General features: G+C 45.2%; 1 protein-coding gene across 1 annotated transcript in view; it reads right to left on the bottom strand.

Moving 5' to 3' along the window:
- The window catches only part of cep250 (centrosomal protein 250), a 31,943-nt gene extending 9,616 nt beyond the window's left edge, over positions 1 to 22,327 (bottom strand). Inside the window, exons 1-13 of the mRNA XM_004915785.4 lie at positions 22,229 to 22,327; positions 15,658 to 15,792; positions 12,412 to 12,468; positions 12,261 to 12,319; positions 11,978 to 12,143; positions 11,441 to 11,547; positions 7,165 to 8,148; positions 6,216 to 6,360; positions 5,218 to 5,364; positions 4,108 to 4,320; positions 3,419 to 3,561; positions 746 to 873; positions 527 to 660 (exon numbers count right to left, since the gene is read on the bottom strand). Coding sequence (XP_004915842.2) covers positions 527 to 660; positions 746 to 873; positions 3,419 to 3,561; positions 4,108 to 4,320; positions 5,218 to 5,364; positions 6,216 to 6,360; positions 7,165 to 8,148; positions 11,441 to 11,547; positions 11,978 to 12,143; positions 12,261 to 12,319; positions 12,412 to 12,468; positions 15,658 to 15,771 — 2,397 coding nt within the window. The 5' untranslated portion in view covers positions 15,772 to 15,792; positions 22,229 to 22,327. The remainder of the gene's footprint in view (positions 1 to 526; positions 661 to 745; positions 874 to 3,418; positions 3,562 to 4,107; positions 4,321 to 5,217; positions 5,365 to 6,215; positions 6,361 to 7,164; positions 8,149 to 11,440; positions 11,548 to 11,977; positions 12,144 to 12,260; positions 12,320 to 12,411; positions 12,469 to 15,657; positions 15,793 to 22,228) is intronic.
- Positions 22,328 to 24,585: the final 2,258 nt, after the last annotated feature.

Below are 24,585 nucleotides of genomic sequence, written 5' to 3'. Positions count from 1 at the left end.
GTAAGCTCACAGACAAATAGTTTTTGGCTGTCGGGGTCAGTGACCCCCCCATTTGAAAGCTTGAAAAACTTGAAATGTGAAAGGAAAATAGTTTGGAAACTATAAAAAAATAAATAATGAAGACCAATTGCCAAGTTGCTAGGAATAGGGCATTCTATAACATACTAAAAGTTACAGTAATGGTGAACCACCACTTTAAGGAGACAAACATCACTGGTGATGTTGCCCATAGAAACCAGATCAGATCTTTGCTTTTGTAAGGTGACCATTCAAATCTAATTGCCGATTGGTTGCTATGGGCAACATCCCCAGTAATGTTTGTTTGCAATGTTAATAAATACGTACCAAAGTCTGCTTTTCAGCCACAAATACTCAGCACACTTCCCCTTTAATGCAGCGTACACGTTAAATAGCTATGGTGCCACTGCGGAGCAGAGAACTGTCATTTTATTCCACTGTCGACTGCAGGTCTGCACTTTAAATTACACCTCCGTCAGCCATGGCTTTTATTACAGCTCAAACTTACCTTAGCATTTTCAAGGGCCAGTCTCTGTGCTCTCTCTTCCTGCAACTCCTGCTCCGTGTCAGACAGTCTCTGGGACAGCGCCAGCAGGTTCCGCTCTGATGTCTCTCTCTCAGTATACAATATGGACACCTCATCTAAAAAAAGTCCACCCGCGGGTGTAACGGTCAGTTTCTTTCCGGCCACAATGATCTATAACGGTACAGTCAGTATGTTTCCCACCTTGGATTGTCTCTTTAGACTGCACCACTGCCAGAAACTCCATCTTCAGCTGGCTGCAGGAGATGTCAAGCTGGGAGGCTCTGTCCTGGGAGGCAAACAATGAACTCTCAAGAGACTGCTTCATGGATCTGAAAGAGACGCAAACTTAGGGATTTCTCTTGCCAATTAGATCTTTTTATTGTTATTTATTAGTATAGTCATTACATGTTTTACTGCATTATCTTTATCTGCCTCTGTCTCTTATTAATACTCTACATGGGAAAACTACACCCCCAAACAATGTAGGTCTCTATATAAATATATTGCTCATACAAGCTCATATGTAAAACCCTGCTTCAACTAAATAAACTAAATATACTTTTTTAGCAGTATGTGCCATTGGGTAAACCTAAATAGGAAACTGCCATTTTAAGTACTAAGGGCCGCCCCCTGGGATCATAGGATTCACAGTGCACACAAACAAGCCAAGGCACACATACATGCTAGGCCCCATCAGCCAATGAATGGGCAGAGTTCTGCCTTCTGCTCCCACACTACTTCCTGTTACAGTTAGAGCTGCATCACTTCCTGTCAGCTGATCTCTGAGGGAGCACACAGACCAACACAAAATGGCGGCTCAAGGGAAAGGATGTAAAAGGGCAATATTTACTGATATATATATTCCAGTTTGGGGAGACTCTTCAATAGGCCACTTAATATAATATAAACTGTCTGTTGGTTACGTATTCATTCTGGGGGGATAGTTTCCCTTTAATATATTTACTTGCATTCGGCCATATGCATTTCATTTTACCATTGGTGAGTGTGTTTCCCTATATTACGTGCATGGAACTGTGTTTTTTAATTTTTAAAAACAAACCTTATTGCTGCTGTGCTAATCCCATCTTCCTTCTAATGTATCATTGGGCTAATACTCCTTTGAGTTGACTTTCAGTATGATGTAGAGAGTAATATTCTGAGACAATTTGCAATTGGTCTTCATTTTTTATTATTTCTAGTTTTTTAATCATTTCAGTTTTTGCTCAGCGGCGCTCCAGTTTGGAGTTTTAACAACTATTTGGCTGCTATGATCCAAATTACCTTAGCAACCAGGGAGTGGTTTGAAATAAAGACTGATATATGAATAGGAGAGGGCTTGGATAGAAAAATAAGTACTAAATGTAGCAATAACAATTGAACTGTAGTTTCACAAAGTCATAGTGTTAGAAGGAAAAGACAAATAATTCAAGAACTATAAATAATAAAGACCAAATGAAAAGTTGCTTAGAATTGGGCATTCTATAACATACAAAAAGGTGACCCGCCCCTTTAAGCAATGACAGGCATGAAATTGACCTGTAAGTGCTCAGTTGGGGCAGATTTCAACCAGTAATTTTTTTGGACAGCTATTGGCCAAAAATGTACTTTGGCAGCAGATGGGTTAAACAACAGCACATGTGACATTAGCCTTACTGTTTGTTAAAAGCAAATCCGTAATGAAAGCTGCTCACACTATCACATGTAAGGAAAATGCCACTTTGTGCCGGGCCCAGTGCTGCCCCCTGGTGGAGAATCACAGGAAAGCAACCTAAAAACATTTGAATCAGGACGCCCACATTTTAGCATTGTGTGCCATCTGAATAATCAGCGGGATAATCTAGTGGGCAGCTCTGTGGTAAATTAGAGTTTCTCTGTATAAGAACAGGAAATGATAGTGATATATCAGACAACATTCTACAGATGAAGAGGTACGGAACTAACAGCTTAGAAACTCCCCGACCTTCCAGTCACAAGACGTGAGACTGAATCAGATGATTTCCTTCCAGTTCACCTGGGATTAATCTGAGGTTTAAGGCTAAAAGCACACAGAATCCTGCATTGAAATCCATTTTTCAATAACACAAACAATGGGAAGGGAGCAAGATAGCAGCTCCCAGTAGGTATCAGAATAGCACTCAATAGTAAGAAATCCAAGTCCGGCTTGGGACTCCTCCAGTTACATGGGAGTAGGAGAAACAATAGGTTAGCTGAAAGCAGTTCTAATGTGTAGCGCTGGCTGAAAGCTCAGACTCAGGCACAAGGCACTGAGATGGCGCCTACACACCAATATTACAGCTACAAATACATTTGTTGGTTCAAGAATAAAAGGTTAAATGGCAGAGGGAATTATTTGCTGTGTAACAGTGTCATTTAGAAATAAAACGTACCCATAAATATCATGGCAGTGTCCCTTTAAATACTTGAGTGCTGACACTTTCAGATTTTTAGGTTGAAAAGTACCAGAAGAGGCACTTTTCCGTTCAAGTCAATTGGAAGTGGCAGAAGCCTGAAGAATGACCAGTTTCCTCAGCTCTGGAGGAGTCGTACATGTTTGATTATTGGCGCAAGGCAGCAAGGTTGGGCTGGCAGTCAGTGTATAGTTTGGCCAACATTAGCTTCTCGGAGCCACACTCGTAGCATGTACAGATTTGTTAAAGGAAAAGGAAAGGCTAAATCACTGGGGAGTTTCCAAAGTGTTAGGCACCCCCCAGTGATTGCATGTCCCCCAAAGTGATTTAGCCTTTCCTTCTCCTTTAAGATGCTGACCGCAGGTTATTACATGGGTTATGCACAAGTTCTTATGAAAGAACTAGTAGTAATATATATTCCTGCCGCACGTTATACTACCGGCATCTCTGTGGCACTGATACTCACTCTGTGTTTTTCAGCTTCTCCCTCAGGTCCCGGCACTCTCTTTCCATTACTTCCAGCTGTACAGTAACAGTAGATTGCTCCCGCTGCAAGGTCTCCGTATCCTGGCACCACCTGCATTTCTCTTCTTCCAACTGGCTTATGACCTTGTGAGAAAATACACAATTATTGAAAGTTAATATTCTTAACATCCAGCAAAGTGCCACATGTACAGCATGGATAGAACTCAGTTTGACCAAAGACATGGCAACTAAATGCAGATAGCATTGTCTTAGTATGTGGTTGAATCTGGAGGATTCTGTGTGTAGCTAAATCCCATTATTATGGAGTTGCTTCCCTAGTATCTTTACCTCTCAATGTTACAGGGGCTGCATGTTACTCAGTCTCCCCACTCTGGTATTTAATTACCCCCCCCCCACGTGATCAGATCACTGGCCCATAGGTGGAATTTTTATATCAGCCTAATGAGACACTACCATGACAAGCAGGGGGGGCAGTAAGGAAAATATATAAAATGTATATTTTATATATATTATAAGCTCTTTTGGGCAGGGCTCTCTTCACCTCTTGTATCGGTTACTGATTGCTTTATATGTTACTCTGTATGTCCAATGTATGAAACCAACTTATTGAACAGCGCTGCGGGATATGTTGGCGCTTTATAATAAACCTTAATAATAATAATAATATACCTGTGTGAGCTCAGCCTGTAGTCTCTCTCTTTCCCCCATGACATCTGCAAGCTCAGCTTCTAGACTCTCCTTTGCCCCTTCACTTTCTTGCGCTTGATGTTGTCTCTTGGCAATCTCTGCACTTAGCTCTGAATGAAGCTGCTCTCGTGCCAGTGCAAGCTCTTTCTCCGACTCCTGCAGTCGCTCTCTAAGAGATGCCACCTCTCTCTCCATCTGCAAACAGAAGGGGAAAGATGGAATAAGACTAAAGGTGCCCATACACTATAAGATCCGCTTGCTTGGCGATGTCGCCAAGCGAGCGGATCTTCACCCGATATCCCCACTTACGGGTGGGCGATATCGGGTAGGAAGGGACTTGAAAAAAAAATAATCTGATCATTTGGCCCTGGGGCCAAACGATCGGATTACATTTGAGCTTATCGGGCAGTCGGTTCGGGGACCGCATCAACGAGCCGATGCGGTCCCCGATCCGACCGGATTTTCTAACCTGGCCGATCGAGATCTGGCCAATTTCAGGCCAGATATCGGTCGGCCAGGCAGCTCTGTTCTGCCCATACACGGGCCGATTAGCTGCCGAATCGGTCCAAGGGACCCATATCGGCAGCTATAGTCGGCCCGTGTATGGGCACCTTAAAGGAACAGTAATGCCAAAAATGAAAGTGTATTAAAGTATTAAAAATATAATGTACTGTTACCCTGCACAGGTAAAGTTGTGTATTTGCTAAAGTAACAATACTATAGTTTATATAAATAAGCTGCTGTGTAGCCATGGGGGCAGCCATTCAACCTGGAAAAAAGGAGAAAAGGCACAGGTTACATAGCAGATAACAGATAAGCTCTGTAGAATATAATGGGGCTTTATTTGTTATCTGCTAAGTGCCTGTGCCTTTTCTCCTTTGAATGGCTGCCCCCATGGCTACACAGCAGCTTTGTTTATATAAACTATAGTAGTCTTTCTGAGGCAAACACACCAGCTGTACCAGCACAGGGCAACAGTACATAATATCGTAATTATTTTTATACACTTTCATTTTTTGGTGTTACTGTTCCTTTAAGAGATAGGGAGTAAGCAGTAAGCAGTACTACACACAACATGAGCCATTTCCTTACCTGAAGAATGAGGTTGTTTAATTGCACTTTATCCAGTGACAGAGCCCGGTTCAAGTCTCCCATCTTGCTGACCGCATCTTGAAGATGATCTACTTCTGCTTTGTGCTTGCTCTGAGCCATGGCTAGCTCAACATTCTTTCTTTCTACCTGCAAAAACACCATGTAGAGGTGGCCATACACGGTAAGGTTTGCTTGTTTGGCAAGGTCACCAAATGAGCAGATCTTATGCCAATATGCCCACCACTTAAAGGAGAAGGAAAGGCTAATAAAGAGTTAATCCCAAGCTGCAGGCATACCTTCAGTTCTCTCAATAGTGCCCTTAAGTCTCCCCATATTTCTCCTGTTCAGATGATCAGAAGCCAAACAGGAAGAAAAAACGCTGAGCTGTGTAAAGAAAGTTCCCATAATGCCTCGCAAGACCCCTGTACATTCATCAGTTAGTAAGACTATGAGTCAGCTTCCTGCTGATTGGCTCAGATCCACATTCCTAAGGGGGGGGGGAGTGAGTTCTTTGCATTCTTGAGGGAGGGGGAAGCAGGAGAGGGGAGAGAGGAGAGAGCTGCGTGTCTCTGGCAGAGGAAAACAGACACAACAAATCTTTTGCCAGAGAACTCAGTGCAGTGTTTCTGTGAGTGCTTATGGCTGTATTTACATAGACCTTTCAGATAAAGCTTACGGAGTTTTTACCTTTCTTTCTCCTTTAAAGGTGGGCAATATCGGGCTAATTACACCGGCAGGATTTGGAGCCGTTGGACCAAGGACTGTATCAACTAACTGATGCGGTCCCCGATCTGACAGAAAATCAAACCTGCCCGTTGGGGTTGCCCATACACAGGCACTTAAGCTGCCGAATTGGTCTGAAGAACCCAAATTGGCAGCTGAAATCTGCCCGTGTATGGCCACCTTGAAGGATTTGTCATGCTCTCTTGACTAGTTGCTCTTTCTTTGGGCTGTCTAGCTACTGTGCAATACCCCTATCTCTTATAAGCACAATGTACCTCACTGAGAGCACTGCGAAGGCCCTTACACTCTTCCCGACACAATTCTCCTTCTAGCTGTGAGCGCAGCAGATCCTCCCGGCACTGTATCAGCTCCTGGTGCGCAGCGGAACGCTCACACTCAAGAACTTCCAAAGACTGCTGCCTGCAGAGAGTGGGCCCGTGGGACATGGGTAGAAAAATAAAATGCACAATAAAGTTGAGACATCATGGACTGATCTGTCCAGGTATCGAACTAAAACAAAAAAATTAGTAGAAACCCATTTATATGACTTAGGCCAGGGTTTGCGATCATGGGGTATAGATGGTATTGTATTCAGGGGCCCCATGCCATAGGGGTACCCAAGAGACTTACAAGTGTGATTTGTGGGTCACAAAAATGGGTGGGGTTTGGGTATAACATGGGCAGGGTTCTGGCATGATTGGCGTGGCAGTGGCGAGTCATGGGCATGGCTGTTTCTGCAATGACCGTTTTTTCTCTCATTGGGGCCCAATATTATTTCCAGACAATTAAGTTAATAATTGAGGCTCCCTGATAGGAAGGCCCTGTTAGCTTAGTAGTATGGGGCCCTGCAATTCCTGATGGCACGCACCCTGTAACAGCCACTCTCCCACCACCCAACCCACACCACACACAGCCCCAATAGTGCCCAGTTTGCCAGTACCTGTTAATAAATGCAGAGCAGTGGGTTCAGTAGCTGCCATCTCTGGCTGCTTTATTCCCTCCCCAGCTCTCTGATGGGGATAGCCTCCACTGAAAAGGAAAAAAGCATGTTCCTGGATGCCAGAGAGCTGGGAGAGGACGTCAGGCAGGCAGACTTGGTGCTTTTATCTATTAGCAGGTATGTGCAGACAGGGCTGTATTGGAGAGTACATGTGTGCAGTTCTGGAGGAGGACCCTGTGATATATAAATGGGGTTCCTTGTCCTTTAACCCTGTACTTTCTTACATTCTCTGACTGATTCGTAACTCTTGCTTCTTATCCTCCAGCCGTGACTTTGCCTCCATCTCGTAGGTCTCCAGGCGCGATTTTAACGACTCTGCTTCGAGCGTGGATCCTGCCAGCTCTGACCTCACAAAACTTAACTCCGCCTCCGACATTTGAATTTGCTGCCTCAGAGCTTTGATTTCCTGTTCCGAAGCTTTCAGTTTTAGTTGTGATGTTTCCTCTTCCGCTTCCAACTGCGATCTCAGAATGGCCGCCTCTTCTTTTTGGGCCTCTAGCCGGGACGTCATTGACTGTGTGTCCTCTTTAGATGTCTCCAACTGCAACCTTGTGCTTCTTATATCCTGCTCCAATGTGGCTACTTGTGATCTTAGGGATCGTTCCACCTCATCAGCTGTCTCCACTTGAGACCTCATTGACCTTAATTCCTCTCTTGTTGTCTCTAATTGTGCATGCACTGACCTACTTTCCTCTTTTGCTGTCTCATGTTTTGACCTAATGCTAAAGACTTCATTTTGTGATGTCTCTTTTTGTGACCTGAGCAAAGTTATTTCTCTTTGAGCTGTCTCTAACTGCGATCTTACTGATATGACTTCCGCTTCCAATGCCTCAACATGTGATTGTATCAGAATGACGTTATTTTCTGATATCTCTAACTGAGACCTCATTGACTCTAATGTCTGTCCTGAGGTCTCAAGCAGCAGACGGCTGGACAGAATTTCCTGTTTGAAGGATTCATTTAAGGACTTCATTAATTCCATATCATGTGTGGCGTTTGTAACATTCGACTCCATCCCCTGCTCTGCTGGGGCCTCGTCTTGGTCACCTGACCCAACTCCATGGTCCCAAGTCAAAAGAAGGTATGCCGGTGGTTCGGGTGATGGTAAAACCGGCAGTCCATGGATCTTGTACGACTTTAGGGAGGAGCAGCAAGACTGTATGAGACACAGGCATCTTGACCAATCAGCACGTACCGATGATAAGTCTCTGAGTGAAGATAAATATGTACTCAGACTTTAATAAGAAACAGTTTTTTTTTTATTTGTTATAGTAATGGTTGATTTGAAAGTCAGATCATATAACCAATATGGAGCAAACCTGAGAGTTCTTTGTATAACCCAATGCCTATGTAAGCTTTAAGTGGATTACACTAACCCCACCCCAACATAGCCATATAAGGACATACCATTTGTTTATTAGCCAACAGTATCCCAGATTCCCTGGACAATGGTGTATGTGACTGGGCAAGACAAATATAAAAGTAGACATTTTATTTAACGCTTATCTACACTTATATTATTCTTATTATCTTCCTTCCTTTGCTTGTGTTGTGCGGGAGCAACTCAGGCGCTCAGAATAAACCTATCCAATAGGATTACATATTATGAAAATATTCCAAATCAGTGGCTTTACTCAAGAATTCTCAAGTTGGAGTAAAAAAAAATATTCAAATAAAGCTTACGGGAACAAGAAATACAAAATCTTAGAAATAAAGAGAAAAAACATACTCAGGATTTGTCACTGGGGAGATCAGGTGAGAACTAAGAATGATTTTTTGGTTCTTGATAAATCGGTTACTAAAGTGTTACTAAGGATAAGTAAACTTTTAAAATAAGTGAATGTAAAATCAATGACAGTGCTATTCTAAGCACTTTTGCTATTTACATTCATTATTCCAAAATATTAAGGGATAGATGTACTGTGAATATGAATAAATTTTCTTACAACAGCGCCGCCTGTTGGTCAGTTTCCAACTATGAAGTAGTCAGGGAAATCGAAGAGAAAGTAAGAGGGCTCGTCTGATGTTCTTCTAATTAGGAAAAACATTAGAAACCTCAGATAAATTTCATCACATCTCTTTCTTTCTCCTTTTTCCCCAACAACATTATGGTCAGAAACAGACCAGTAGGTGGCGCTGTTGTAACAAAATTCATACAAACAGTACATGTACCCCATAATGTCATGGAATTAAAAAAAAAGAACAATGAATCTATATTGCAAAAGTTCTTAGAATAGCAGACTCATAAATTTTAAATTCACTGAATGGTTTACTTATCCTTTAAGGCAAGGAACCTCATTGCAAGCACGACGTCGGTCCTTAGATACAGAGTCACAATGATTTTCCCCATGTTACTGTAATAAAACTGACCTTCCCGGTCTGGGTGAAAGCCCTCTCGGTTACCTTGTGTAGGTCATTTCACAGAAATAAAGATGATTTGTGCTATGAGACATAAGGAAATTTGTTTCCTTTACTTCATATACAGTGGTGTGAAAAACTATTTGCCCCCTTCCTGATTTCTTATTCTTTTGCATGTTTGTCACACAAAATGTTTCTGATCATCAAACACATTTAACTATTAGTCAAAGATAACACAAGTAAACACAAAATGCAGTTTTTAAATGAGGGTTTTTATTATTTAGGGAGAAAAAAAATCCAAACCTACATGGCCCTGTGTGAAAAAGTAATTGCCCCCTGAACCTAATAACTGGTTGGGCCACCCTTAGCAGCAATAACTGCAATCAAGCGTTTGCGATAACTTGCAACGAGTCTTTTACAGCGCTCTGGAGGAATTTTGGCCCACTCATCTTTGCAGAATTGTTGTAATTCAGCTTTATATATTCAGCTTTATATTCAGCATGAACCGCCTTTTTAAGGTCATGCCACAACATCTCAATAGGATTCAGGTCAGGACTTTGACTAGGCCACTCCAAAGTCTTCATTTTGTTTTTCTTCAGCCATTCAGAGGTGGATTTGCTGGTGTGTTTTGGGTCATTGTCCTGCTGCAGCACCCAAGATCGCTTCAGCTTGAGTTGACGAACAGATGGCCGGACATTCTCCTTCAGGATTTTGGTAGACAGTAGAATTCATGGTTCCATCTATCACAGCAAGCCTTCCAGGTCCTGAAGCAGCAAAACAACCCCAGACCATCACACTACCGCCACCATATTTTACTGTTGGTATGATGTTCTTTTTCTGAAATGCTGTGTTACTTTTACGCCAGATGTAACGGGACACGCACCTTCCAAAAAGTTCAACTTTTGTCTCGTCGGTCCACAAGGTATTTTCCCAAAAGTCTTGGCAATCATTGAGATGTTTTTTAGCAAAATCGAGACGAGCCTTAATGTTCTTTTTGCTTAAAAGTGGTTTGCGCCTTGGAAATCTGCCATGCAGGCTGTTTTTGCCCAGTCTCTTTCTTATGGTGGAGTCGTGAACACTGACCTTAATTGAGGCAAGTGAGGCCTGCTGTTCTTTAGATGTTGTCCTGGGGTCTTTTGTGGCCTCTCGGATGAGTTGTCTCTGCGCTCTTGGGGTAATTTTGGTCGGCCGGCCACTCCTGGGAAGGTTCACCACTGTTCCATGTTTTTGCCATTTGTGGATAATGGCTCTCACTGTGGTTCGCCGGAGTCCCAAAGCTTTAGAAATGGCTTTATAACCTTTACCAGACTGATAGATCTCAATTACTTTTGTTCTCATTTGTTCCTGAATTCCTTTGGATCTTGGCATGATGTCTAGCTTTTGAGGTGCTTTTGGGCTACTTCTCTGTGTCAGGTAGCTCCTATTTAAGTGATTTCTTGATTGAAACAGGTGTGGCAGTAATCAGGCCTGGGGGTGACTACAGAAAATGAACTCAGGTGTGATAAACCGCAGTTAAGTTATTTTTCACACAGGGCCATGTAGATTTGGAGTTTTTTTTCTCCCTTAATAACGTAAACCTTCATTTAAAAACTGCATTTTGTGTTCAATTATTTTATCTTTGACTAATAGTTAACGGTTTTTGATGAGCAGAAACATTTAAGTGTGACAAACATGCAAAAGAATAAGAAATCAGGAAGGGGGCAAATAGTTTTTCATAGTTTTTTGTATCTCTAGACTTACTCAATGGCTTTAGCAAAACCAATGTCACCATCGTATTTCCGCAAAGCAAATCTTTCTCAACATCACTGCAGTGCTGTTGCAAACCTATATTTCCTAACTCTGTTCCATTCTACTGTAGCAGGTCTCTCTAATAAACAGAACCAGAAATTACTGCAGCTTGATCCCAAAAGAGTATAGTTGCCCTTTAAAGCAAATATGTTACTAATGATAATGAAAGCCTAAAACTTCTGTAATTTTTTTTGCAGAGGTTCTGCAGATAATTTAGCCCAGTTCCCTATAATGAGCTTAACAGGAACCAGGGATCTCTGCAGTTCTGGTGTCCCAGAGGGGATAACAATTGTAATTATACTGCACATAGTTCCAGGCTTTATGTTATCATATTAAGGAGAACACTACACATACCTTTCAGTTGCAGATTTGAGTTCACGAAAATGGCGCCGAAAAGTCACAACTTCAGTCCAAATGCGCAGAAGGCGAGAGTGCTCTCCTTTCATAAGGCTGTTATAATGCTAGGGAGTAATGAGAGATATATAGTCAGGTATACCTTGTAACTGTGCCTCAGTAACATACAGTATCTCTCCCTTTCCCATAAGCCAAACCGAGTGTGAGGGAGGCAACCCTTTATCTCCTTCATTTCTGGGTCTGTTTATGCTTTGGGTCCCATTCAGTTGACAAAAGTGACAGGCTTCTGACAGCCTGAGATTTCTTAGTATTGCTGTTGGCTGCGACTGGCCAACATAATGCGTAGGCAGATGCATTTTAATCAGCCCAATTCACAAAATGACTGATAGCCCAAATACACAGATATTTGTCAGGATTGGGGGGCCACCATACACGTGGCCCAGTTATGCGAACCCTAGTTCTGTACATTATTATTTGCATGTTTCTGGCCAGCCTTAGACTTTATTTAGTTTACCAGGGGACTAAATCGGAACATACCTCTCTCTCTTGTTCCCAGTCATTCTCCTTGTGTTTCAGTTCCTGCAGAGCGCTGGTCCAGTCAGCAGTCAGTTTGTGCATATCATTGCAGAGCACCTTATTGGCTTCCTGTGTGTGGCCAAGGTCCTCCCTGAGCAGAGCATTCACAGCAGCCAGGTTCTCACACCTGTGGAGATTGAATATTGCAATACCAGGTACCTGTCCATATTTATGTCACTGGTACTCTGATTATTACTACTAACTGACAGATTGGGTAATCCTATTTACCCAGACGCTCTCCTACCTCTGCTGTTCCTCCTCCAGCTTCTGCAAAGCCCTCTCCAACTCTGTCTCACCGTGGTCCTGGAACATAAAGGCACATAGAGAATCTTGTATATCTGCATCAGACACTCTATCTAGTTATCTGTTCTCTGTATCTGCCAGTTTATTGTTACCAGGCTCCATTCCTGACTCTGCTGCAGCTCTTGGTAACGATTCCTGTACTGTATCACCTGTTGGAGGAGGGGAGGAAAAAAATGACACAAATTTAGAATAAAGCAAAACAAAAAACAAAAAGCACATTAAGTGGAACACTGATACACAGAATGGGTTAACACACAAGCTGATTTACTAGCAGAGATACTAAACTGCCCCAGTGCAGTTACCCACAGCAACCAATCAAAAGTTTTCACCAGTGAAACACTAAAAAAGGCTGTGACATACACCTATGAAAGGGGGAAGGAATGCACAACCGTGGGTGCTCTGAGGAGCACAATATGAGGCGAGTCTGATGATCACTATAAAATTATATGGACACACACTGTGGGGAAAAAGGGACAAGGGGAACAAGTTAGAACCTTATTGGGTAGCACTGGTCTGACAGAATTGGGATTTTGGAATAAACTACTATATAGTTTATATATGTAAGTGGATAGATAGGTCAGTATGGGTTTGTATGTGAGTGGATAGATAGGTCAGTGTGGGTCTGTATGTGAGTGGATAGATAGGTCAGTAGGGGTCTGTATGTGAGTGGATAGATAGGTCAGCATGGGTCTGTATGTGAGTGGATAGATAGGTCAGCGTGGGTCTGTATGTGAGTGGATAGATAGGTCAGTGTGGGTCTGTATGTGAGTGGATAGATAGGTCAGTATGGGTCTGTATGTGAGTGGATAGGTCAGTGTGGGTCTGTATGTGAGTGGATAGATAGGTCAGTGTGGGTCTGTATGTGAGTGGATAGATAGGTCAGTGTGGGTCCGTATGTGAGTGGATAGATAGGTCAGTGTGGGTCTGTATGTGAGTGGATAGATAGGTCAGTGTGGGTCTGTATGTGAGTGGATAGATAGGTCAGTATGGGTCTGTATGTGAGTGGATAGGTCAGTGTGGGTCTGTATGTGAGTGTATAGATAGGTCAGTATGGGTCTGTATGTGAGTGTATAGATAGGTCAGTATGGGTCTGTATGTGAGTGTATAGATAGGTCAGTATGGGTCTGTATGTGAGTGGATAGGTCAGTGTGGGTCTGTATGTGAGTGGATAGATAGGTCAGTGTGGGTCTGTATGTGAGTGTATAGATAGGTCAGTGTGGGTCTGTATGTGAGTGTATAGATAGGTCAGTGTGGGTCTGTATGTGAGTGTATAGATAGGTCAGTATGAGTCTGTATGTGAGTGGATAGATAGGTCAGTGTGGGTCTGTATGTGAGTGGATAGATAGGTCAGTGTGGGTCTGTATGTGAGTGGATAGATAGGTCAGTATGGGTCTGGATGTGAGTGGATAGATAGGTCAGTGTGGGTCTGTATGTGAGTGGATAGATAGGTCAGTAGGGGTCTGTATGTGAGTGGATAGATAGGTCAGCATGGGTCTGTATGTGAGTGGATAGATAGGTCAGCGTGGGTCTGTATGTGAGTGGATAGATAGGTCAGTGTGGGTCTGTATGTGAGTGGATAGATAGGTCAGTGTGGGTCTGTATGTGAGTGGATAGATAGGTCAGTGTGGGTCTGTATGTGAGTGGATAGATAGGTCAGTGTGGGTCTGTATGTGAGTGGATAGATAGGTCAGTGTGGGTCTGTATGTGAGTGGATAGATAGGTAAGTGTGGGTCTGTATGTGAGTGGATAGATAGGTCAGTGTGGGTCTGTATGTAAGTGGATAGATAGGTCAGTATGGGTCTGTATGGGTCTGTATGTGAGTGGATAGATAGGTCAGTGTGGGTCTGTATGTGAGTGGATAGATAGGTCAGTGTGGGTCTGTATGTGAGTGGATAGTTAGGTCAGTATGGGTCTGTATGTGAGTGGATAGATAGGTCAGTATGGGTCTGTATGTGAGTGGATAGATAGGTCAGTGTGGGTCTGTATGTGAGTTGATAGATAGGTCAGTGTGGGTCTGTATGTGAGTGGATAGATAGGTCAGTGTGGGTCTGTATGTGAGTGTATAGATAGGTCAGTGTGGGTCTGTATGTGAGTGTATGTGAGTGTATAGATAGGTCAGTGTGGGTCTGTATGTGAGTGTATAGATAGGTCAGTATGGGTCTGTATGTGAGTGGATAGATAGGTCAGTATGGGTCTGTATGTGAGTGTATAGATAGGTCAGTATGGGTCTGTATGTGAGTGTATAGATAGGTCAGTATGGGTCTGTATGTGAGTGGATAGATAGGTCAGTATGGGTCTGTATGTGAGTGGATAGATAGGTCAGTATGGGTCTGTATGTGAGTGGATAGGTCAGTATGGGTCTGTATGTGAGTGGATAGGTCAGTGTGGGTCTGTATGTGAGTGGATAGGTCAGTGTGGTCTGTATGTGAGTGGATAGATAGGTCAGTGTGGGTCTGTATGTGAGTGGATAGGTCAGTATGGGTCTGTGTGTGAGTGTATAGATAGGTCAGTATGGGTCTGTATGTGAGTGGATAGATAGGTCAGTATGGGTCTGTATGTGAGTGGATAGATAGGTCAGTGTGGGTCTGTATGTGAGTGGATAGATAGGTCAGTGTGGGTCTGTATGTGAGTGGATAGATAGGTCAGTGTGGGTCTGTATGTGAGTGTATAGATAGGTCAGTATGGGTCTGTATGTGAGTGGATAGATAGGTCAGTATGGGTCTGTATGTGAGTGTATAGATAGGTCAGTATGGGTCTGTATGTGAGTGGATAGATAGGTCAGTATGGGTCTGTATGTGAGTGGATACATAGGTCAGTGTGGGTCTGTATGTGAGTAGATAGAACTTGATGGACTTTGGCTTTTTTTTACCCAACTTAACTATGTAACTAGGTATATTGTTGTACGGACTTCTATGTCCTCCATGTGGTATCCCCTGCCTGGGTGCAAAGGTTTTCTTCATTGTTCACTGTTAAGTGTCCCATTAATACCAACCCTTATGTGTTTCACAGGAAAATTAGTTCCACTGGATCAGGAACTGATGTGAATGTTACCTGTTACCCATAATGCATTATAAGCATAGCTATGTGAACAAAGGATTGTGAGCATCCAACAGGCAATAAGATAAGGAAGGCCATTGGATGGGCACTATTTATACAAGGCAATAGTGTAGGTAAAAAGCAGGTAATCACTGTCACACAGCTGTGCATACGTGTATGTTTCACAATTCCCTAGATATGTCCCATAAGACACACACACACACAGGAAAATGTGTTAAAGGGATAGCAGCAGCCATTTATACACACTCAGGTGTGGCACAGCCACCATTCCTTTTGCTCACCTTGGCCTGAAGTTTCTCCACCAACACAGCCTGCCTCTTCTGAGCATCCAATGAATTCTGCAGCTCCTTCTGCAGAGCCAGCCAATCCCGGCCATGCTCCGCCCCCTGTGTCATCTTTCTTTCACTCTTGCCCACCTAAACCAAAGCAGAGAAGAAGCCATTCTCAGGATGCATTGTACAGTAAGTAGGCAGCACAGGAATGCACAACAACCAACCCTTCCGATTTTACTATTCTTTATATATCTGACAAGTACCGGAAATACACTAAGGGACATATTTATTAACACTGGAGATAAACATCACCAGTGATCTTGCCCATAGCAACCAATCAGCACTTAGATTTATACACATCCAAGTTAGAAAAGCAAAGATCTGATTGGTTGCTATGGGCACCATTACCGGTGATGTTTCTTTCCAATGTTAATAAATACACCCATATAAAGGGAAAGTATCCGGGGCCCTCCCTGTCCAACATCTTATTTCCGTAACAAGAGGATTAATGTAGTTGACCCCTCCCTATGCTGCCATAACAGTCCCTACAGCCCGATGTTCCCACTAGATGTTGGGGCTTGGTTGCTGGAAGTTGCTTCCATTAAGACACATGAGCATTAGTGATGTTGGGGATCAGGCTCACAACTGGGGTTCCAGTCCATTCCACAGGGGTTCAGTTGGGTTGGGGTCAGGGCTGTGTTCAGTCAGGTTCTTCCCATCCCAGCAACCCCATTCTGTAGGATCTGGCTTTGTGCCTAGGGAAAAAATTATTTTGCTGAAACTGGGCGTCTGGATACATTTGGCCATATAGTGATTAAACAGGGCTGGACTTTCCCACTGGCCCGCCTGTTAAAGGGGTTGTTCCCCTTTGAGTTACCTTTTAGTAAATAATATTCTGAGACAATTTGCAATTAGTCTTAATTTTTTATTATTTGTAGTTTTTTTAATTATTTGATTAATTTTTAATTATAGTTTATATAAATACCCCGCTGTGTAGCCCCGGGGGCAGCCATTCCTGCACCGGTACAGCTGGGGTGTTTGCTACAGAAACCCTACTATAGTTTATATAAATACCCCGCTGTGTAGCCCCGGGGGCAGCCATTCCTGCACTGGTACAGCTGGGGTGTTTGCTACAGAAACCCTACTATAGTTTATATAAATACCCCGCTGTGTAGCCCCGGGGGCACCATTCCTGCACTGGTACAGCTGGGGTGTTGTGCTACAGAAACCCTACTATAGCTTTATATAAATACCCCGCTGTGTTATGCCCCCGGGGGCAGCCATTCCTGCACTGGTACAGCTGGGGTGTTTGCTACAGAAACCCTACTATAGTTTATATAAATACCCGCTGTGTAGCCCCGGCAGCCATTCCTGCACTGTACAGCTGGGGTGTTTGCTACAGAAACCCCTACTATAGTTTATATAAATACCCCGCTGTGTAGCCCCGGGGCAAGCCGTTCCTGCACTTTACAGCTGGGGTGTTTGCTACAGAAACCCTACTATAGTTTATATAAATACCCCGCTGTGTAGCCCCGGGGGCAGCCATTCCTGCACTGGTACAGCTGGGGTGTTTGCTACAGAAACCCTACTATAGTTTATATAAATACCCCGCTGTGTAGCCCCGGGGGCAGCCATTCCTGCACTGGTACAACTGGGGGTGAACAACCCATTGAAATAGTCCCCAACACCACTGCACCAATACAAATGTTAAAAAAATATTAACTATATAAGGTCAAAAATGAAAATGGTGCACCACCTCTGTTACCATATTATGCATAGCGAGGCACAGATGCAATTTGTTGGGAAATGAAAGTGAAGTTGCATTCTACTCCCTGCTTAAGAACAGGAAGTAGAATGTGCCTTTGCTTCCATTTGCAGATGTTGCCCTGGTCAGTGCTGCCATGGTACGTCTACATTGTACAACAGGGTTGCCAAGTTGGCGTTTTTTCTGCCAAATTGGGCTACTAATTTAAAGCCCAGGCGGTTTTCCAAAGTACAAACCCGTCAGACTTGGCCCACTGCATGCTGGGTAACGTAGTTTGTATTTAACAATTAGCCTACAGCTAGGATTAATATAAAACTACAACGCCCAGCATGTAATTGGACAGTATAGACAGAGGCTCTGTTTTGTATTGCTCTTTACTCTTTCAGGCTCAACCTGTCTATTCTACACCCTGCTCCCTGCTCTATAGGGTATGTGATTGTACTGTTACTTTCTACTGGGATGTGGGGCAGTTCTACCCCCTGCCCCCTGCTCTATAGGGAATGTGATTGTACTGTTACTTTCTACTGGGATGTGGGGCAGTTCTACCCCCTGCTCTATAGGGTATGTGATTGTACTGTACTTTCTACTGGGATGTGGGGCAGTTCTACCCCTGCCCCTGCTCTATAGGGTATGTGATTGTACTGTTACTTTCTACTGGGATGTGGGCAGTTCTACCCCCTGCCCCCTGCTCTATAGGGAATGTGATTGTACTGTTACTTTCTACTGGGATGTGGGCAGTTCTACCCCCTGCTCTGATAGGGTATGTGATTGTACTGTTAACTTTCTACTGGGATGTGGGCAGTTCTACCCCTGCCCCTGCTCTATAGGGAATGTGATTGTACTGTTACTTTCTACTGGGATGTGGGGCAGTTTCTACCCCCTGCTCTATAGGGTATGTGATTGTACTGTTACTTTCTACTGGGATGTGGGGCAGTTCTACCCCTGCTCCCTGCTCCCTAGGGTATGTGATTGTACTGTTTACTTTCTACTGAGATGTGGGGCAGTTCTACCCCCTGCCCCCTGCTCTATAGGGTATGTGATTGTACTGTTACTTTCTACTGGATGATGTGGGGCAGTTTCTACCCCCCTGCTCCCTGCTCTATAGGGTATGTGATTGTACTGTTACTTTCTACTGGGATGTGGGGAGTTCTACCCCCTGCTCTTATAGGGTATGTGATTGTACTGTTACTTTCTACTGGGATGTGGGGCAGTTCTACCCCCTCCTCTATAGGGTATGTGATTGTACTGTTACTTTCTACTGGATGTGGGCAGTTCTACACCCTGCTCTATAGGGTATGTGATTGTACCATTACTTTCTACTGGGATGTGGGGCAGTTACCCCTGCTCCCCTGCTCTATAGGGTATGTGATTGTACTGTTACTTTCTACTGGGATGTGGGGCAGTTCTACCCCCTGCTCTATAGGGTATGTGATTGTACTGTTACTTTCTACTGGGATGTGGGGCAGTTCTACCCCCTGCTCTATAGGGTATGTGATTGTACTGTTACTTTCTACTGGATGTGGGGCAGTTCTACCCCCGCTCTATAGGGTATGTGATTGTACTGTTACTTTCTACTGGGATGTGGGGCAGTTCTACCCCCCTGCTCTATAGGGTATGTGATTGTACTGTTACTTTCTACTGGGATGTGGGGCAGTTCTACCCCCTGCTCTATAGGGTATGTGATTGTACTGTTACTTTCTACTGGGATGTGGGGCAGTTCTACCCTGCTCTATAGGGTATGTGATTGTACTGTTACTTTCTACTGGGATGTGGGGCAGTTCTACCCCTGCTCTATAGGGTATGTGATTGTACTGTTACTTTCTACTGGGATGTGGGGCAGTTCTACCCCTGCTCTATAGGGTATGTGATTGTACTGTTACTTTCTACTGGGATGTGGGCAGTTCAACCCCTGCTCCCTGCTCTATAGGTATGTGATTGTACTGTTACTTTCTACTGGGATGTGGGCAGTTCTACCCCCTGCTCTATAGGGTATGTGATTGTACTGTTACTTTCTACTGGGATGTGGGCAGTTCTACCCCTGCTCCCTGCTCTATAGGGTATGTGATTGTACTGTTACTTTCTACTGGGATGTGGGGCAGTTCTACCCCCTGCTCTATAGGGTATGTGATTGTACTGTTACTTTCTACTGGATGTGGGGCAGTTCTACCCCCTGCTCTATAGGGTATGTGATTGTACTGTTACTTTCTACTGGGATGTGGGGCAGTTCTACCCCTGCTCTATAGGGTATGTGATTGTACTGTTACTTTCTACTGGGATGTGGGGCAGTTCTACCCCCTGCTCTATAGGCTGTTACTTTCTACTGGGATGTGGGCAGTTCTGCTCCCTGCTCTATAGGTATGTGATTGTACTGTTACTTTCTACTGGATGTGGGGCAGTTCTACCCCTGCTCTATAGGTATGTGATTGTACTGTTACTTTCTACTGGGATGTGGGGCAGTTCTGCTCCCTGCTCTATAGGGTATGTGATTGTACTGTTACTTTCTACTGGGATGTGGGGCAGTTCTACCCCCAGCTCTATAGGGTATGTGATTGTACTGTTACTTTCTACTGGGATGTGGGGCAGTTCTGCAGTTTATCCTTAAGCTATAACTCTCAGGATATCTTGGATCAGGATATCATGTCTGGGGTTAATGCAACATTCGGAATCTATTTCTGTAATGACATCCCAGCCGGACTGGGCACAGAGGGCAGGGAATTATCAGCCATCCCAGTAACAGGAGAGGGGGCACAGGGCATGGGTAGTGATTATATGCTTTGAATAGGCAGGTTTTCCCATATATACTTTTATTTTTAAAAAAAAAAATTTCATTGCTCATATTGGGCTATTTTTGGGCTACTTTCAAAGTGGCTTTTGGCTAGTTTTGGGCTGGTTTTAAAACTGACTTTGGCTAATTTGGAAAGATAAATCTGGCAACTCTGTTGTACAACCACAAATCCCACAGACAGAGCTACAGCTAGACAACAGCATAAAGACATCCCTCATGTGTAGGTATCTAACCAGTTGCTATACAGCAGGGGTCCCCAACTTTCTTACTCGGGAGCCACAGTCAAATGTAAAAAGACTTGGGGAGCAACACAAGCACCATAAAAGTTCATGGAGGAGCCAAATAAGGACTGTGATTGGCTATTAGGGGCCTCTATGCACCCTATCAGCTTACAGAGGGGTTTATTTGGTAGTAAATCTTGTTTTTATTCAGCCAAAACTTGCCCCCAAGTCAGGAATTCAAAAATAACTCCCTGGTTTGGGGGCACTGAGAGCAACATCCAAGGGGTTGGGGAGCGACATGTTGCCCCTGAGCCACTGGTTGGGGATCACTGCTATACAGCATCCAACCAGTCGCTACACAGCATCCAACCAGTCGCTACACACCGTCCAAACCAGTCGCTACACACCGTCCAACCAGTCGCTACACACACCGTCCAAACCAGTCGCTATACACCAGCCAACCAGTCGCTACACACCGTCCAACCAGCCAACCATCGCTACACACCGTCCAACCAGTCGCTATACACCAGCCAACCAGTCGCTATACACCAGTCGCTACAACGTCCAACCAGTCGCTATACACGTCCAACCAGTCGCTATACACCAGCCAACCAGTCGCTATACAGCGTCCAACCAGTCGCTATACACCAACCAACCAGTCGCTATACAGCGTCCAACCAGTCGCTACACACTGTCCAACCAGTCGCTATACACGATCCAACCAGTCGCTATACACGATCCAACCAGTCGCTATACACCGTCCAAACCAGTCGCTATACACGATCCAACCAGTCGCTATACACGATCCACCCGCTATACCATCCAACCAGTCGCTATACACGATCCAACCAGTCCACGATCCAATCCGCTATACACGATCCAACCAGTCGCTCACGATCCAACCAGTCGCTATACACGATCCAACCAGTCGCTATACACGATCCAACCAGTCGCTACACACTGTCCAACCAGTCGCTACACACTGTCCAACCAGTCGCTACACACACTGTCCAACCAGTCGCTACACACTGTCCAACCAGTCGCTACACACTGTCCAACCAGTCGCTACACACTGTCCAACCAGTCGCTATACACGATCCAACCAGTCGCTACACACTGTCCAACCAGTCGCTATACCGATCCAACCCAGTCGCTACACACTGTCCAACCAGTCGCTATACACGATCCAACCAGTCGCTATACACGATCCAACCAGTCGCTACACACGATCCAACCAGTCGCTACACACGGTCCAACCAGTCGCTATACACGATCCAACCAGTCGCTATACACGATCCAACCAGTCGCTATACACGATCCAACCAGTCGCTATACACGATCCAACCAGTCGCTACACACCGTCCAACCAGTCGCTATACACGATCCAACCAGTCGCTACACACTGTCCAACCAGTCGCTATACACGATCCAACCAGTCGCTACACACTGTCCAACCAGTCGCTATACAATATAACCTCTGTGTAGGGACCCCTGTGTGGTGCTGGGGGCCTCAGGGCCAATACAATCTCTGCCACCCCATAACGCTGTACCGGACAAGCACTGCTATGGGCACGTCTGCACTCATTTATAGAGAAGCAGGGTTCCACCTGTGTCTAATGATCCAATCACATAAGCGCATAGCTCCCCGCCATAAACACAACCCTGCTCCTCCCCTTTGTTATTATTACCCGCACCTCCCCCTCACTTTCCCCACAGTGCGCCCCGTACCCCCCCCCCCCCGTATCCCCCCCATGCCCCCTTCGCACACACATTCCCACTCTCTCCCGAAGCGCCGCCATTTTCTCTCACCCCATTTTGAATCTCCCTCCAGTTTCAGTATCTCTGCGCCGAAAAGAAGGGTATTGACCTCTGACCTTCGCGCCCTCCCCTCTCTGGCCAACCACTTCCTTTCTTTCTGGTCATGTGATGGGGCGGGGCCTTCTCTGATACCGCCCCGCTGTTAGATCCCCGGCTGCTTTGCTGTAGAGTGAGAGTCTGTACAAGCTCCTCCCATTTGGGAGAGACCGAGTGGCGGGACATGTGTGTAACGCTCTCCCTAGTTGTTTCATTATATAGAGGGCCCTGGCCCGGGTCTCCAGCATAGGGAGGGCACCTGTTGGGGCGGGGGTTGTAAAATGTTAGTAAAGTACATGGGACACGTTTGGTTAAAAGCTGCCTGCCTTAGAGATCGGAACAGTGTCTCCCCTGCTGGGTCTCCCCCCCCCCCCCCCGATTATTAATAGAGTTACAAGATATATACAGTGCTGTTGCCTCTAATAGAGTAATGTAGTGTCACCGTGTGTGTAGGTGCTTACAACTACTGAATTGGTAGGGTGTTGGGAGTTATAGTTCCGTAACGTAGTGACCCTGATGTGGAGTTATAGCAGGGTGACTGTTACCCCAATGTTTCTATATATCTGTAACCTTGTTATGGGTTAAGGGGGCCCAGCCTGAAGGCCAGTTAGGGGGGGATTTGGGGTGAGTGCTTATTTGTGCCCTGGGTACCCCTGGAACTATAGCAGGGTGACTGTTACCCCAATGTTTCTATATATCTGTAACCTTGTTATGGGCTAAGGGGGCCCAGCCCTGAAGGCCAGTTAGGGGGAGATTTGGGGTGAGTGCTTATTTGTGCCCTGGGTACCCCTGGAACTATAGGCGGGGTGACTGTTACCCCAATGTTTCTATATATCTGTAACCTTGTATGGGTTAAGGGGGCCCAGCCTGAAGGCCAGTTAGGGGGGGATTTGGGGTGAGTGCTTATTTGTGGCCCTGGGTACCCCTGGAACTATAGCGGGGTGACTGTTACCCCAATGTTTCTATATATCTGTAACCTTGTTATGGGTTAAGGGGCCCAGCCTGAAGGCCAGTTAGGGGGGGATTTGGGGTGAGTGCTTATTTGTGCCCTGGGTACCCCTGGGAACTATAGCAGGGTGACTGTTACCCCCAATGTTTCTATATATCTGTAACCTTGTTATGGGCTAAGGGGGCCCAGCCTGAAGGCCAGTTAGGGGGGGATTTGGGTGAGTGCTTATTTGTGCCCTGGGTACCCTGGACTATAGCGGGGTGACTGTTACCCCCAATGTTTCTATATATCTGTAACCTTGTTATGGGCTAAGGGGGCCCAGCCCTGAAGGCCAGTTAGGGGGGGATTTGGGGTGAAGTGCTTATTTGTGCCCTGGGTACCCCTGGAACTATAGCAGGGTGACTGTTACCCCAATGTTTCTATATATCTGTAACCTTGTTATGGGCTAAGGGGGCCCCAGCCTGAAGGCCAGTTAGGGGGGGATTTGGGGTGAGTGCTTATTTGTGCCCTGGGTACCCCTGGAACTATAGCGGGGTGACTGTTACCCCAATGTTTCTATATATCTGTAACCTTGTTATGGGCTAAGGGGGCCCAGCCTGAAGGCCAGTTAGGGGGGATTTGGGGTGAGTGCTTATTTGTGCCCTGGGTACCCCTGGAACTATAGCGGGGTGACTGTTACCCCAATGTTTCCTATATATTCTGTAACCTTGTTATGGGCTAAGGGGGCCCAGCCTGAAGGCCAGTTAGGGGGGATTTGGGGTGAGTGCTTATTTGTGCCCTGGGTACCCCTGGAACTATAGCGGGGTGACTGTTACCCCAATGTTTCTATATATCTGTAACCTTGTTATGGGCTAAGGGGGCCCAGCCTGAAGGCCAGTTAGGGGGGGATTTGGGTGAGTGCTTATTTGTGCCCTGGGTACCCCTGGAACTATAGCGGCGGTGACTGTTACCTCCAATGTTTCTATATATCTGTAACCTTGTTATGGGCTAAGGGGGCCCAGCCTGAAGGCCAGTTAGGGGGGGATTTGGGGTGAGTGCTTATTTGTGCCCTGGGTACCCCTGGAACTATAGCAGGGTGACTGTTACCCCAATGTTTCTATATATCTGTAACCTTGTTATGGGCTAAGGGGGCCAGCCTGAAGGCCAGTTAGGGGGGGATTTGGGGTGAGTGCTTATTTGTGCCCTGGGTACCCCTGGAACTATAGCGGGGTGACTGTTACCCCAATGTTTCTATATATCTGTAACCTTGTTATGGGCTAAGGGGGCCCAGCCTGAAGGCCAGTTAGGGGGGGATTTGGGTGAGTGCTTATTTGTGCCCTGGGTACCCCTGGAACTATAGCGGGGTGACTGTTACCCCAATGTT

The sequence above is a fragment of the Xenopus tropicalis genome, chromosome 7 (genome assembly GCF_000004195.4).
Source record: "Xenopus tropicalis strain Nigerian chromosome 7, UCB_Xtro_10.0, whole genome shotgun sequence".
NCBI lineage: Eukaryota > Metazoa > Chordata > Amphibia > Anura > Pipidae > Xenopus > Xenopus tropicalis.
This window is presented reverse-complemented; position numbering and strand designations above follow the sequence as displayed.